General features: G+C 29.8%; 1 protein-coding gene across 1 annotated transcript in view; it reads right to left on the reverse strand.

Moving 5' to 3' along the window:
- The window catches only part of LOC119679209 (integrin alpha-PS3), a 33,678-nt gene extending 24,928 nt beyond the window's left edge, over window positions 1-8,750 (reverse strand). Inside the window, exon 1 of the mRNA XM_038091423.1 lies at window positions 8,392-8,750. Within this exon, the coding sequence (XP_037947351.1) occupies window positions 8,392-8,570 (179 nt within the window). The 5' untranslated portion in view covers window positions 8,571-8,750. The remainder of the gene's footprint in view (window positions 1-8,391) is intronic.
- Between the last annotated feature and the right edge of the window lie 5,906 nt (window positions 8,751-14,656).

The following is a 14,656-nucleotide window of genomic DNA, read 5'->3' on the forward strand; positions in this document are numbered from 1 at the left end:
CTAGTTGATTTATTTATTTTTAAAAGTAGATTTTCAAGTTTAAGTAACTTAACTTAAACTGAAATAAAAACTTGTACTTTTCTGAAAATATGAAACGACACTCCTATTCTACTCGAAACTAGAGTCAAACCAAGTCAAGCTCACTGAAGACCTTCGAAAATATAATAAATGTTAAAACTTCATATTTATTACGATGCTAAATTAAAATTGATTTATCTAAGAATATAAGATAAAATTCATCTATATGCAATACTGAGAAAATCAAAAAAAAAACACTCTTTTATACAGGGTATTATTTTTTTATTATTATTAATAAAACTATTGTGTCGTGAAATCACCCAACAGCCGGTACTGCGGCCAAAAGAGTCCTATTGTACCAAATTCACTTCCAATTACACAAAGCCCTTTAAAGCTTTGTGAACAAAATCCAGAAGTAAGTCTGGAGAAGAGCTCTTAATCTGTTCTGATGACAAAAATTCTACATGAAATAAATTTCATCTGTGTGTTATTAAAGCTGAACAGTCAGAAAGAATATGCATAGTTGTTTCCTCAGCCTTTAGGTATAAGCTGCATTCCGAATTAGCAGATAATCAAAGTTTATGTAGATGATATTTCAGACCCTAATGAAGCGTTAGCAACTTTAAATTACCTTTTGGAGAAAAATTTTTTATAGGAGTACGGTTTAATCAGTGCTTTGCTTTGTCTAAGTCCTGAGAAATCTTCCCAGTACACCAGCCGCAAACGATTCTCCATCTCCTTGATTATTTGTTTTGTAATACCCCAGTTTAACCTACAAAAAGATTGAGGGCTTGTTAAAGCAGTTTTTGCTGCAGTCCTGGCTAGATCATCCGTTTGTTTATCTTCCAAAAATCTCCGCAACGCATTAAAGACTTACCGACTAATATATGGTAAATTATTTTCTAGTTTTAAGAGATTTATATATGATATTTCAATAAAAATTTATTTTAATCATTTTTTTTTGAGCCTTCATGACATTTTAGATGACATATAAAACTTTATCCAATTATTCTTTATGAGACATCTTAGAGTAGTGGATTATTTTGATGTAATTTTTGCAGCTTTTGGCACAGGTCACATGTGATAATAGCTCAGCAGTAACCTGATGAATGTTTGTTTTTCAAGGGTCAAAATTCAAGCAGTGTCTGCAGAAACACGATCATTTGGGGCGTCACCTTCTAAAGAAAGGATCAACAGTTTGTATTACCCTCTCCTAATATTAAAATTATTATGGGACTTTCAAAGCTCCAATAATGTTCCTTAACATAATAAGTGATTTATGCACAAAGCCTAGGTTAATATAAGTTTTTGAAATACAAACTGCAGAATATTTATATATTAACCCAAATCATAACAAAAATTCTAGTGATTGAATTCGAAGATATGGATTTAATTTATTCTTTTCGCTTAAGGTTTTTCTTTGCAAGCATGTGGTAGTTAAACTGTGTAAAATAGCTTAATATGGACAATGGAAGTTTATCTGCCGACCTGTTATGTAGATTAGCACTACCCCAGATGCGACAATTTTTACTTCTGAAGAAAATGCAATGTAAAGACCCTTACATAGTCAGCATTTATTAAGTGGTATATATTGTAGATCGACTAACTCTACACTAAACAAATAGTGTCTTGAATAAGTGCGGCCAAATCACCACCACAAAATGGAAAACCCTTTATATTTAGTACATTAAATTATATATATTTTAGTTTAAGTTGAAAGTAAAAAATCATTAAAATTAATTAAGATATTCATTGTATCAATATATATATATTTTAGTAATTTATAGTTAATAGATATATATATATAGTCTATAATATACTGCTTCTGATCAAAAGAAAACAATGACGACGGGCTTGTAGCGCTTGATCACTTCTTAGAATTTTATATGACTTTAAACAAATTCCGAAATTTTACTTAATCTTTCATATTTTCTTTTCTTCTTACTGTGTTTCTTCGTACTGTGAATACATATGGCCCCACATTTATTCTTCAGAATTTAACTGTAAAAATTGAATAAAAAAATTTTTTAAGTTGTGTAATAAAATACCCGCGATTTATCACTTGCTCCAAAAATAAAGTTTCCTTTCATTCAGTGTATGGCAAAATATATCACGAATCTTAACTAACAAATGAATGAGAACTAAAGGCATATGGTTACGATTTAAAGGAAGATGGAAAATATCGAAATGTTTTTAGACGAAAGAAAATCAACAACGAGTTACTTTTTGTCTCTTCTGGTTTCTTTCCAACAAAAACATTTCAAAACAAATATACTCAACAAAATAAGTAGATTGAAATAAAACTGCTTGGAAACAGATCTAATCAAGACATAAAGATTATAGTCTTGGCTGTTTCATGTGGATCTAGTAATACCTCTAATCGAGCAGCAACGGGTGAAAATTAAATTTAAGTATAGAAACCTGAAGAACATCCTTATGCCTTGGCAATGACATTATACAAACTTGTCTTTCATCAAGATACTGGAGAAAGAATGTGTCTAACTATAAAAGAATATATTTTTCTAACAAATTAGATCAAATCAAATAAATTATTTTTAATAATTTTACTGCATTCTCATAAAAATCATTCACAAGCCTGAAAATAATTTACTATAACTTTGTTTGTCAATTAAATTTCTTCTCGATCTGGTCAGTAATCTGGAAGAATTGCACAAATCGATAAACAGGGATTAACACAGTTAACAGTATACAAAGACTGGTTTTTGTGAATAATGCGAGATCCATGCGAACGTGTCCGACAGTATCAATCGAAGTCCTCTTAGAACTCACATCTTTTCATATTCATATTCTGTCATATTCAATCTCAAGCATCTTGAAAGTAAAAAATTTGGTATTCTTGTAAAGCAACGATAAAAACACTTAATTCTCTTCAGATAACATCAAGATTGGTGATATAGGGTTGAATGTTTTTTGATGAACACAGTCAGATATGGATAGTATGGATTCCGATTTACTTTGTAATTTCTAGCAATGATGTTATAGACAAACTTGCTGTGAAAAGAGTTGACTCGCAGCTCTTTGGCCCGGAACCTTTTTGTGGCAACGGATAAAATTATTTCTTTTCAACCATTTAGAAAGAAGAGAAGAAACAAAGGTAGCTATGCTGGGCTACTCTACCTTGGCTATCACAATTGAAGTGACTGATAAGGACTTTCTACCTGAAGCGGTGTAAGGATTGTATGTAACTAAATAAAAAATAGTTTAGTAATCGATTCAGGAATTTCAGAACTCTGTAGTTTAAACTATTACATTATAAAACTGGGACTTTTCACTAATAATACTTGTAGCTATTGTATGGAAGATAATGACACTTCGAAGCATGTGTGCTAAGAGTTTAGCGGCACTGATACGTAAATAAAAGAAAAATTTCCATATTGTATTAGATTAATAAATAAAACTCTGTGATATAAGTTATATACTACAATTTGTAAAGGAAATTAAACTTGTAGATATACTCAAAGTTCATGAAGAATGAACAACATCTCTCTAGGTCGTAGTGCAAATTCCGCTAACACAATTATAATAATAAAGTGATGCAAAAAAGCCAAGAGACAAAGCTCTATAGGTGAATCAATGAAATTCTAAAATATTATGACCTTACAATAATGGAATATACGGGAATGAATTTGAAAAAATTTAACCAGAATCTATAAATAATAATATAGAATAAAATTTTTATATGAAGAATTGAGTGATCATTTGATCGGAAATTTTGAAAATCAAATTGATTAAGATATTCATTATATTCAATATATTTATTTTTGATACTTATAATGCATAATATACATTATTAATAATACAAATACAAAAATTTTGTCTGCAGAATTTAGTGCTAATTTAGAAATAGCAACAAAAAAAAATTATATTTTATATTTGTGATAATGACACTCTTAATCAACTCACGATCCTTTAGGATCTGTATCCTAATCTCAAATTCCTAAGATCTATAATGCAAACAGTCACAGGATCTCTTTTTATGTGGTAATTGTGGTAGATGTGCTGTGATAATATGATGTGGTAATTTAACCAAAGATTTTTTAAGTTCTATTTTAAAAGGCATACCTTATAATAAAGTCCATTGATGATGGATATTTGGTAATACTCAAAATAAATGTATGAAGAACCAATTATTTAAATCATGTTTTGTTGGTGTATTCTTCATATATTTTCTTAATAATTAATAATTACTGTTATTTTGACTGAATTACTGAATTTTTTAAAAATTCAATTGAAATTTGACTTTAAGTTCTACTGTTTCCAATCACACCTTAAAATTTAGGTTACCGTGTTTGTCTTACATTGCGGTGAACTCATTTTAAAAAAATTATATATGCAATCGAATGTCACCTTTAGGAATAACATACACCATTTTTTTCCATAACCATTTTTAACAGTAGTTTAAAATATTTTAACTTTCCTGCACATTAAAGTACACAAATATTTACCTAAAACTCTGAAGTAAACACAAGTATCCGTAAAACGATCTTTCCTAATAAACTATGAGGCAAATGCGATAACAGAAATTTCAACGTTTGAAGTATTTGTGACAATGTCAACATCAAAGTGGGGTCAGCCACCGCTCAAATACTCGCTCGTACCAATCATTTGTGTCAAAGCGGTATGTTGATAGGGAATATTATTCCACAAATAAGTATATACAACATATAAATATACAGATACACTATATAAGTACTTAATATTGTATATAAACAAATAAGTCAACTGATATTTATTTTCAAACAAATACTCTATACTCGTATGAGTACTGCAATGAAACTCTTGATATGAGCTCAGCGCGTCTTCGCTTATGAAGATCGCTTGCAATTAGAATAGGTTAGAGAACATAATTCTTGGGGCTTGAAAGTCGCCAAAATAATTGCGAAGAACTCTAAGTGTAGATTAGGCGTAACAAATATTTCATTCGGCTTTTTCTAATAAATATAAGATAAATTACTCTGTACTCAACTGAAATACACTAAATTAAATCTAATTAAGTTTTGCTTGATTTAATTTTCCCAAATAAGAGTACTTCTGTGTGAATACTATGTCTTCCAGAGATCTTATTTTTTTTTCTCAATTTTTTTTCTTGTTAGGAACACAATCAACCGCCACATAATTGCTTATTTGGGTTATGCTAATTTCTAATAAAAATGCCAAAATTGTATTTAATTGAGTAAAAAATTTATGCACGACACAAACGAACAATAAATTTCTTTATAAGATAAATTTGAATTCAACATCGGAAAGTTTAACTAAAGTCAGTGGAAGAGGGACAGCTGTGCGTATTGTTTGTTTGCATAAAAGTTTGAGATACTTTTTTATAGGTTGTTTTCAGTATGTATTCGTAAATATTTATATGAGAATATTTATCTTAAAATATTTATAAAAATTTTCTTAAGCTTCCTTCTTTTTTTTTGATAACTTGTATAAAATTATTTAACTGCTTTATTATCTATTAATTTTTTTTTTTTGTAAAAATAATAATGACAAGTCTTCATATTGAAACTACTTAAGCTTAAAAAATTCAATCAACGAATATAATTTCTAATTTTTGTAAAGTATATCTATATTACAGTAATGCTTGGTTTGTTAGTTTAAGTGATGACTCTCCAGAACCTCAATCAGTGCATTTGAGCTAGTTTGGTGGGACATTCTCTTTACCAACGGATTATCTGGTTGTTTGTGATTGTATTTAGTCCATGCGGTTTAGAAACGTCTTTATCTATCATTGGCTAGGATATCTATTCAGTGTACTTTAATTTATTAAAGCAGCTGTGCTTATCGCAATAGAACACCTAGAGGTCGCACTGTATAGTGCTTTCTACTAAATAAATAATAAAAATAGGTAAGCTGTTGTAGTAATAATACTAGTAGATTGTGTTGACTGAAATCAAAGTCTAGACTGCAGCCTAACTATCTGTCAATATAGCGATACTAAAATAATATTGTAAATTAGATAATGAATTTAAATAATATGAATATTAGATTTCAGAAAATAATTTACTATATACTTGTATAAACAACTAACTACACTTTGTAAAAGCTGTGTGCTACGAGGGCTATTTCATAAGTCAGGAACTAAATTTATGATTGCTTTTTCATTTACTTTACGACATATATTCGTATGCATTAAGATATAATAAACTAACGAGAATTAGTCCCTTAATCCATCCCTTTTCACTGGCTATGTGCTTGCTAGAGACTTAAATTCAGAACATAACGTTTGGATTTAGATTTTATTAATATTATTTTATGTTTATTAATTTTAAATCGTGATCCTGATGACGATACTCAAGGAGAGTCGAAATATAGAATATATAGAATATATATAGAATATATATACATATATAGAATATATAGATATATAGAATTTTACAAAAAAAGTGGGCTGTAGCCGGATATAAAATATATAGAAAACATAATAAAAATCATGTCGAGAAACAAATTCAAAATCTAATAGAAACAAATATTATCAAACGAAGTAGTGATAGCTGTTGGGAAGAGTATTTTACAGAGCTTTCGGAAAACGGCTACAAGGATAGCTTTTATAAAGTAGAAGACTGTGGGAATAATTGTATTGAAATAAAGAAAGACGTCACAAAGATAGCTTTTATAGATTGGAGAATTATTGGAATAAATGTATTAAAGTTAAGGGAAACGTTACGCAGGCAGCTCCTATAAATTGGAAGACTGTATGTTGGAATAAGTCTATTGAAATTCAAAAACATTATACTATAATTGTTGAAGAAATTGTTTAGTACCAAACTATTACCAAATTGTATTCCATCTCACTTCCTGCTGTTATTACACATTAAACTGTTTCTTTCGTGGACAAGGATTTTTACAAATTAAAATATGATAGTTGTTGTAGAAGAGTGTTTTTAGACTTTTCGGAAAACCGTTACAAAAATACGTTCCATAAAATGGAGGACTATGGAAATAAATAAGTGTAGTAAAATTAAGAAAGACGCTGCAGAGATGGCTACTATAAATTGGAAGACTTTTGGAATAAGTGTATTAAATTTAAGACTGTAGGATTAAGTTTTTTGAAATTAATGAAGACTACACTAAATTTGTTGAAAATACTACCCTATTTACCAGATCGAGTATACACTCTAATTTCTGGTTCTTCTAAAACGTCAAAAAGTTTTCTTGGTGGAAAAAAAATTTTAAACAGTGGAAGAGCCATTTAGGAAAGCCATTGTAAACGTAATTCAAAAAATTGGAAGACTGGAGTATAATTATATTGAATTTGAGGAATACACTATAAAGGTGGCTTTCATAAATTTGAAGAATAAATCGGAAAACAATTATAAACATAGTTTCAAAAAATTGGTAGACTGTTAGTATAAAGGTATTGAAATTAAGAAATACACTATAAAGGCAGCTACCTTAAATTACAAGAATAAATTGAAAAACCATTGCAAATGTAGTTTAAAGAAATTGGAACACTAATGGACTAAACATATTAAAATTAAAGGAGGTTATTTTCAAAAATAAATTATAATAATTTTCAACTAAAACTTAAACATTTCATATTCGTATCGCCAACTTATTTCAAGTATACGTGTATGGATTAGCAATAGTAAGCATTATCGATAGTAGTATCAAGATATATTTATTATATATTCTAAATTCTCTAATAATACTAAAAAATATTGTGATCAAAATGTTATTTATTTTGAGAATATGGATTTTTAGTAAGCACTATTGATAGTAGTACCAATGTATATTTATTATATATTCTAGATCAGTGGTTGCCAACATTTTTTTGACCAATTAGCACTATGATATTTTTGTTATAAAGTTTAAGAATAATAAACTGTATGGATATTTTATAATGCTTTATTAGAAACTTCTACATGTTCGTTTAAGTAATATGCACTAAAAATAAAAACAACAAAAAATATATATAAAATTATATGGTATATGAAAAATGCTCAATGTGCTCTTTGAGCTTGGATTTTCTTTACCAACAGTGGAATTCTAGAATGGATGAAGAATGAAGAACGGATGTATCATACTTATTTGCAAAATTTTTGTGTTTATTTTCTAACAAGTCTGAGTGAATAAACTACAAGCTATGTAATCATATCTGTTAAATTTGATTCACGGATCATATTTAACCATCTCGAGGACCATTAGTTGGGAACTACTGCTCTAGTTTCTTTAGTAATATTTAAATATCTTGTGTGAAATCTATTACTTTTTACTAAATATTGATTAATTTCGTACTTCAATATCCTAAAGAAGTATCTTTCTACAGTTTCAAGAGATGATTTTTCTTTATATTGATAAAAGATTTATAAAAATTTCTCTATAATTATAATTAGTAATATTTGCTATACTTACTTCGATCCACGGAGTACGATGGTATAGCCAAAATATGAACTACGCCACTGCGGTTGAAAGAATCTCAAATTCTGTGGGGAATTAATAACCAAATTGGGCAGGGGTGCATAATTGAATGTGTGTGACATCCGTTGTAGACTGCAGAGCACAAATAGGAATAATGCAATTTGCCGGTACATTTTACACTTTTACGCACTTTGGCACTCTTATACGAAAGAAGAAAAAATAATAATTTTTCACACAATAATATTTTTCTTTCTTCTTTTCCTTCTTTTTGTTTTTTATTTAACACTTAAAGATACTCGTAAATTATAATTTCGCTTTCTTGAGAATGAAAACCACAAGCAATTTTCGTTTATTATGAAATTAAAGACGGAATTAAATTAAATCAAATTAAATTAATTATATTTTTTTTTAGTATACATATATATTCGTAATATGTTTTTTTTTATTTTTTTTTTTAATATTATTTGTTTTTTAATATTATTTTTTTTTTAATATTTTTTTTTTTTTAATATTATTTTTTTTTATTTTAATTTGTTTTTAATATAAAATTGCTGTGTAGAAAACTGAAGTTAGATATTTATTAGATGCAATTTAATCTAAGGCAACGTTTTAGTTTTCCTATGAATTAAGCCATATAAGCCATAAATGTGCTAAGCTATTTTTCCGGTCACTTTTCGAAGTGCAACACGCACTATTCGACGCAAAAATTGCGTATGCGCCGCACGGACGCCGTCGATGAAATTCGTTTTAAATGCGTTTTTCTATATTGAATGCATATAAGCATTTCAGTCTACTAATCGGTTTTATTTAGATTATATACACACAATAATTTTAAATGCAATCAAACTTATAACAATGGAAGGGAAGAATATTTTTCTTAGAGAAAAATAAATTATAATTAATTTTATTCGTACTGATTTTGCTGTAGTTTTCTTAAGAAAAACCTTTATTTATTTAATATTATCAACACATTTTAAATACTTTCAATTTATTTATTTTTTGTATTCACTATATCTCTGTTGTAGATATTATTTTTATTTAATAATAAAAAACAGCAACAACAATAACGACAACCACAAAACGTATATCGTATACCGCGACACAATCCGTACGATTCGAACTCGCCGGCAACTAAATTCGAAATAAACTCCAACGCACTACTGAGACGTACGTGCAGTACTGAGCTGAACTTACCGCCTTACCGCACGCTCAGCTGTGCGGTGTCGACTTCGGCCAGTCATTCATAACTCACACAAGCCTCGTACTTTACTCGTCGAAGACTGATTCATTGCACACCAGCTCGAAGTCGCGTTCCTGAGTAGTGCATTTTTTCACTGCGTGGACGTGAGTATGTCAGTAGCTACAGAATGTGTGGACAAAATGTATCTATATACATTTCCAAACATATTGAAGTATTGAAGTACTGAAGTAGTTGCTTTCAGCTAATTTCATGCACTTTTTATAATATCTATAAATGAAATAATTGATTGTTTTTTCTTCAGTGTTGTTATAGTAATAGAAACCGGTGGATAAGTTGCTTGCGTATGCAAATTTCTGATAAATAAATCACGTACTTAACTCAGATAAATATCGAATAGCAACAGAAATATTCATTTACAGTTCATTGTAATATTATACGGCGACACCAGAAACTCTTAAAAACATAGGTCATGTCAAGATAACATATTAAAATTATGATTTTAAATTTGATAGCTTAAATTATATTCACAGGTTTTTAAAATATCACAATGAATCAGTATACATAAGATCTGACTAAGACTGTTGAGACTTTTTGTATATATTGGTGTATACATAAACATAACAAGGGGTAGGAGAAGAATTAACAGAAGAAGTTCAGTTCCCCGGGTTTATAGTAAAAAAACTTGAACCAACCGGCAACACGTCTAGCTGAATGATCAGCTCACTTAGTAGCTACTGGTATAAGCATAAACATAGCAAAGGGATATAGAAGAATTAATAGAAGTACTTTAGCTCCCCGGATTTATAATAACAAAACTTGAACGTAACCGGCAACACGTCTAGCTGAAAGATCGGCTCACTAAGTAGCCACTGATATAACCATAAACATAGCTAAGGGAAATAGAAGAATTAACAGAAGTAGTTTAGTTCCCCGGGTTTATAATAAAAAAACAGGAATGCAACCGGCAACATATCTAGCTGAAAGATCGACTCACGTAGTAGCCACTGGTATAAGCATAAACATAGCAAAGGGATGTAGAAGAATTAATAGATGTACTTCAGCACCCCGGGTTTATAATAAAAAAACTTGAACGTAACCGGCAACACGTCTAGCTAAAAGATCGGCTCACTAAGTAGCCACTGGTATACGCATAAACATAGCTAAGGGTAGAAGAAGAATTATCAGAAGTAGTTTAGTTACCCGGGTTTATAATAAAAAAAACAGGAACGCAACCGGCAACATATCTAGCTGAAAGATCGGCCCACTTAGTAGCCACTGGTATAACCATAAACATAGCAAAGGGAAGTAGAAGAATTAATAGAAATACTTTATCACCCCGGGTTCATAATAAAAAAACAGCAAACGTAAACGGCAATACGTCTAGCTGAAAGATCGGCTCACTTAGTAGTCATTGGTATACGCATAAACATAGCCAAGGGTAATAGAAGAATTAAGAGAAGTAGTTTGACTCTCTGGTTTTATAATAAAATAATGGGAAAGAAACTGGTAACATGTCTTGCGGAAAGATCAGCTCACTTAGTGGTCTAGATCTGAGAATATTATGAGAATAGAACAAAATCTTTGTCAAACATTTAAAAAGGGCTCTACCATATTATTTCTCTTGAAAGAACCTACCACACATATAAGGTGCACACATAAGTATAGCCAAGAAAAGTTGAATAATAAAACAGAAGTCAATCTCCACTGTGACCACAAGTTAATACATATACAATGGCTCCTCGTGCATAGCTTTTACAGTAAAATACTAGCATTTACTCACTCATTGGCCAATATATGGGTACTATACAGTGGAGAAGTAAAAAAATATATTTGGCGTACATTTGAAAAATGACTTTGATCCACTACTTTTCCCTTTTCTTGGGACAAACTACCACTGATATAACATAAGTATAGTCATAGAAAGTAGAACAATAGAACAAAAGTCAATTTTTACTGTAAGATCAAAATAACGCAATTGCTTTCTGAGCACTGTTTTTATAATAAAATACTCAGAGTTCAAGCCTGTTTCACAGAAACAGACTAACTGGTTCAGTCAGTGACTAAGATGTGATGACATTGTAAAATCAAATAATATCTTTGGTTTAGATTTAAAAAAAGTCTCTGTCCCACTATTTTTTCTATCTCCTAGAACATGCTACTACTGGTATACATATAAACATAGCCTAGGGAAATAGAAAAAAGTCAATTTTCACATTGATTTTGAACGTAAAGATAGCCTATGAACACTGTAACCAAATAGAAGTTATATTATATTAAACAAATTACACTATTTAAAGAATTGCAGATTCAAAGTTATGTTTTATTTTATATAAAATAGTGCTGCAATAATGCTTTAATAAACTGTTAAAAACTATGTATGAAATCTGTAAAAATTGCAATATATGAATTTCTCTCTGAATGTTTCAGGAACAAGAGCAAAAGATTTTTAATACCATTATTTATGATCTTATTTATGTATATATATTTTTAATAATATATATTTTTAAATAATTCTTTGTGCTTGACATCATTTAAAATATAGTTTCTTTATTGAAAATTAATTTTAGTAAAATTTATACAAGCCATTGCTATTAATGACCTTTTGCCATTTTCATAATTCATCGATGCAAAACTTCTGTAGTTTGTCGGCGAAAAACTTGTTCAAGTCTACGGATGCATAAAAACTTCCCAACCAAGTTCCATCAATTTGTTCCAAGTCATCACATGCTTGTAGTTGTCATGTTGGAGCACACCTCCTTCTTCGTTGGCGAGTTCTGAACACTTTTCCTGAATTGTTTCATTCAAACAGTCAATTTGTGAGCAGTAGAGGATGAAGTAAGATAGAAACTAACATATGATTGATATATAGTATCTTCTCTGTCTTCTGATAGGTCTTGCTCTAACTGTTGCAAAATGTCATTGACTTTTTTTAATGTTCAATTTTGTTGAAATCAAAATTTCTAGAGCGGAATCAAGCTAACCACTGCTGTTTCTGGTATTCACTCATGGCATCCTTACCGGAAACCACATAAATTGTTCGCTATATTTTTGTAGCAGTTTCATCTCTTTTATAGGAATAAAGCATCACATAGCGTATTTCTTCAGATATTTCTTTCATTTTCAAATTAATACAAATTTTTACACAAGCGACTTATTATACAACTGCCTTTAAGAACAATGTAGCCTGAACCCGTCAAATAAATGTTATTTTGATATAATCGGATTCGTGTCGGATTTATAACAGCACCATCTAGTGACAAAAACCACAAATACTTTTCATCTAACCCAAATCCACCACAATAACGTTAGGCAACTTTATTTATTTACTTAGGCAATAATATATATGTGTTCTGTATCAAAAACTAAATATAAACAAAAACCTTGATAAAGTTTGTGTAAAAATATACAAAATATATTATCTTACGACACAGTTCACATATTGAAGTTGATAAAATTAATAGCGAAAAACAACAAAGAAATATTTTGTTGATGTGGTTACAAGATTAAACTGCATTAATATACATAAATAAGATTGCAGTTCTGAACTAAATTAACATCGACTTTATTTATAAAATTTCAAGGATAAAGTTATACAATCACTTTATTTGTAAAAGAAGAATTTGTAAAACTCTAAGAACTATTATATGGAAAATCAGAGAAAATTCTTGAAAGGTATTACTAAAGAAATTATGAAGGTAATTCGAAAATAGGCCAAGGTAGTCCAGAAAATAATTATTAATTATTATGCAAATTATTTCTGAGATAAATCACTGCTATAATCATAAAGGTGCACACCTTATCCAGGCTATATATAGTATATATGACATATCCAGGCTCACTTCTTTGTTATCAATCATATACATAGAGAGCTTTTATTAAATGGGAACGCTTTTGATTATGAAATATTACTTCATACATAATATAAAGAAGATAAGGCTTGTCTAAGTGTCTAATTTGGCTACATCAGGAAAACTAAGTAAATAATATGAAATTGTTATGAAATATTACTTTATACACACTTTCAGTGAGATGAGGGTCGCCTTTAAGAACGGTTTATATTATATCACAATACATGTGAATATGCTTTTTTCAACCAACTTCATATAAATTACGAAGTAAACTCCTTCACTTTGCTCATTCAAGAGCTTAATTTAATTCAAATTTTTACCCACTTAGTTACCCACTAGTTTACGTAAATTACTACCAAAAAGTGATAGTATGGTGCGAAATTTGTGATAATATGATAATTGGCTCATAGCCATTATAGCGAAAGAAGATGCCAAAAAACAGACTTATTAGTCCATTCCAGCTAAGTGCGGCGATATATATTCCACTTGTGTGATATAGGGTGTCATGTAATCCAATTTTTTAAACCAAGTTAAGTGATTTTCAACTTGAACAGCAAAAAATATATTCTAAAACCCTTCATATATATTAAAATATTTCACAAGTTCCTTAAAATAGATTTAGACATGTTGTTAGGGACTGATGACTCGATCCGATGCCAAGTTTTCATTAAATCTTCTTTAACATAATCTAGCCACCTCTTTCAAGGTCTGCCTCGTCTTCAGGATTCAGTTAGGTTTCCTACAAGTGCTTGTTTTGCTGCTCATTCACGGTTCATTCGTTGAACGTTTCCTAGCCATCTTAGGCGTTGTGATTTTATATATCATTTTAAATTCTGCTCGTCGATTGAGTTCACTAATTCATGGTTGAGACGAATATAATATGTGACTTCATCTAGACGTATTGACTCAAAAATCTTTCTCAATACTTTCCGTTCGTGGGATAGTAATTGGCATCTTGCGGTTTGCTTTGAGTATCCACACTTCACAGCCGTACGTCAGGACTGTTCTAATTAGGCATTTAGACATACGAAGTTTTTGTTGTCTTGATAAGATCTTACATTTTAAAAGTTTTTTAAATCCATAGTATGTCTTATTTGCTGCCAAAATTCTATCTTGTATCGCAGCTGATGTGTGTTCTTTAGAATTCAATACCATTCCAAGGTATTTGAATTTTGTGATCGCATCAAAGCTAGTATTGTCAATATTGGAC

Source organism: Teleopsis dalmanni, chromosome 2 (genome assembly GCF_002237135.1).
Source record: "Teleopsis dalmanni isolate 2A chromosome 2, ASM223713v2, whole genome shotgun sequence".
Lineage (NCBI taxonomy): Eukaryota > Metazoa > Arthropoda > Insecta > Diptera > Diopsidae > Teleopsis > Teleopsis dalmanni.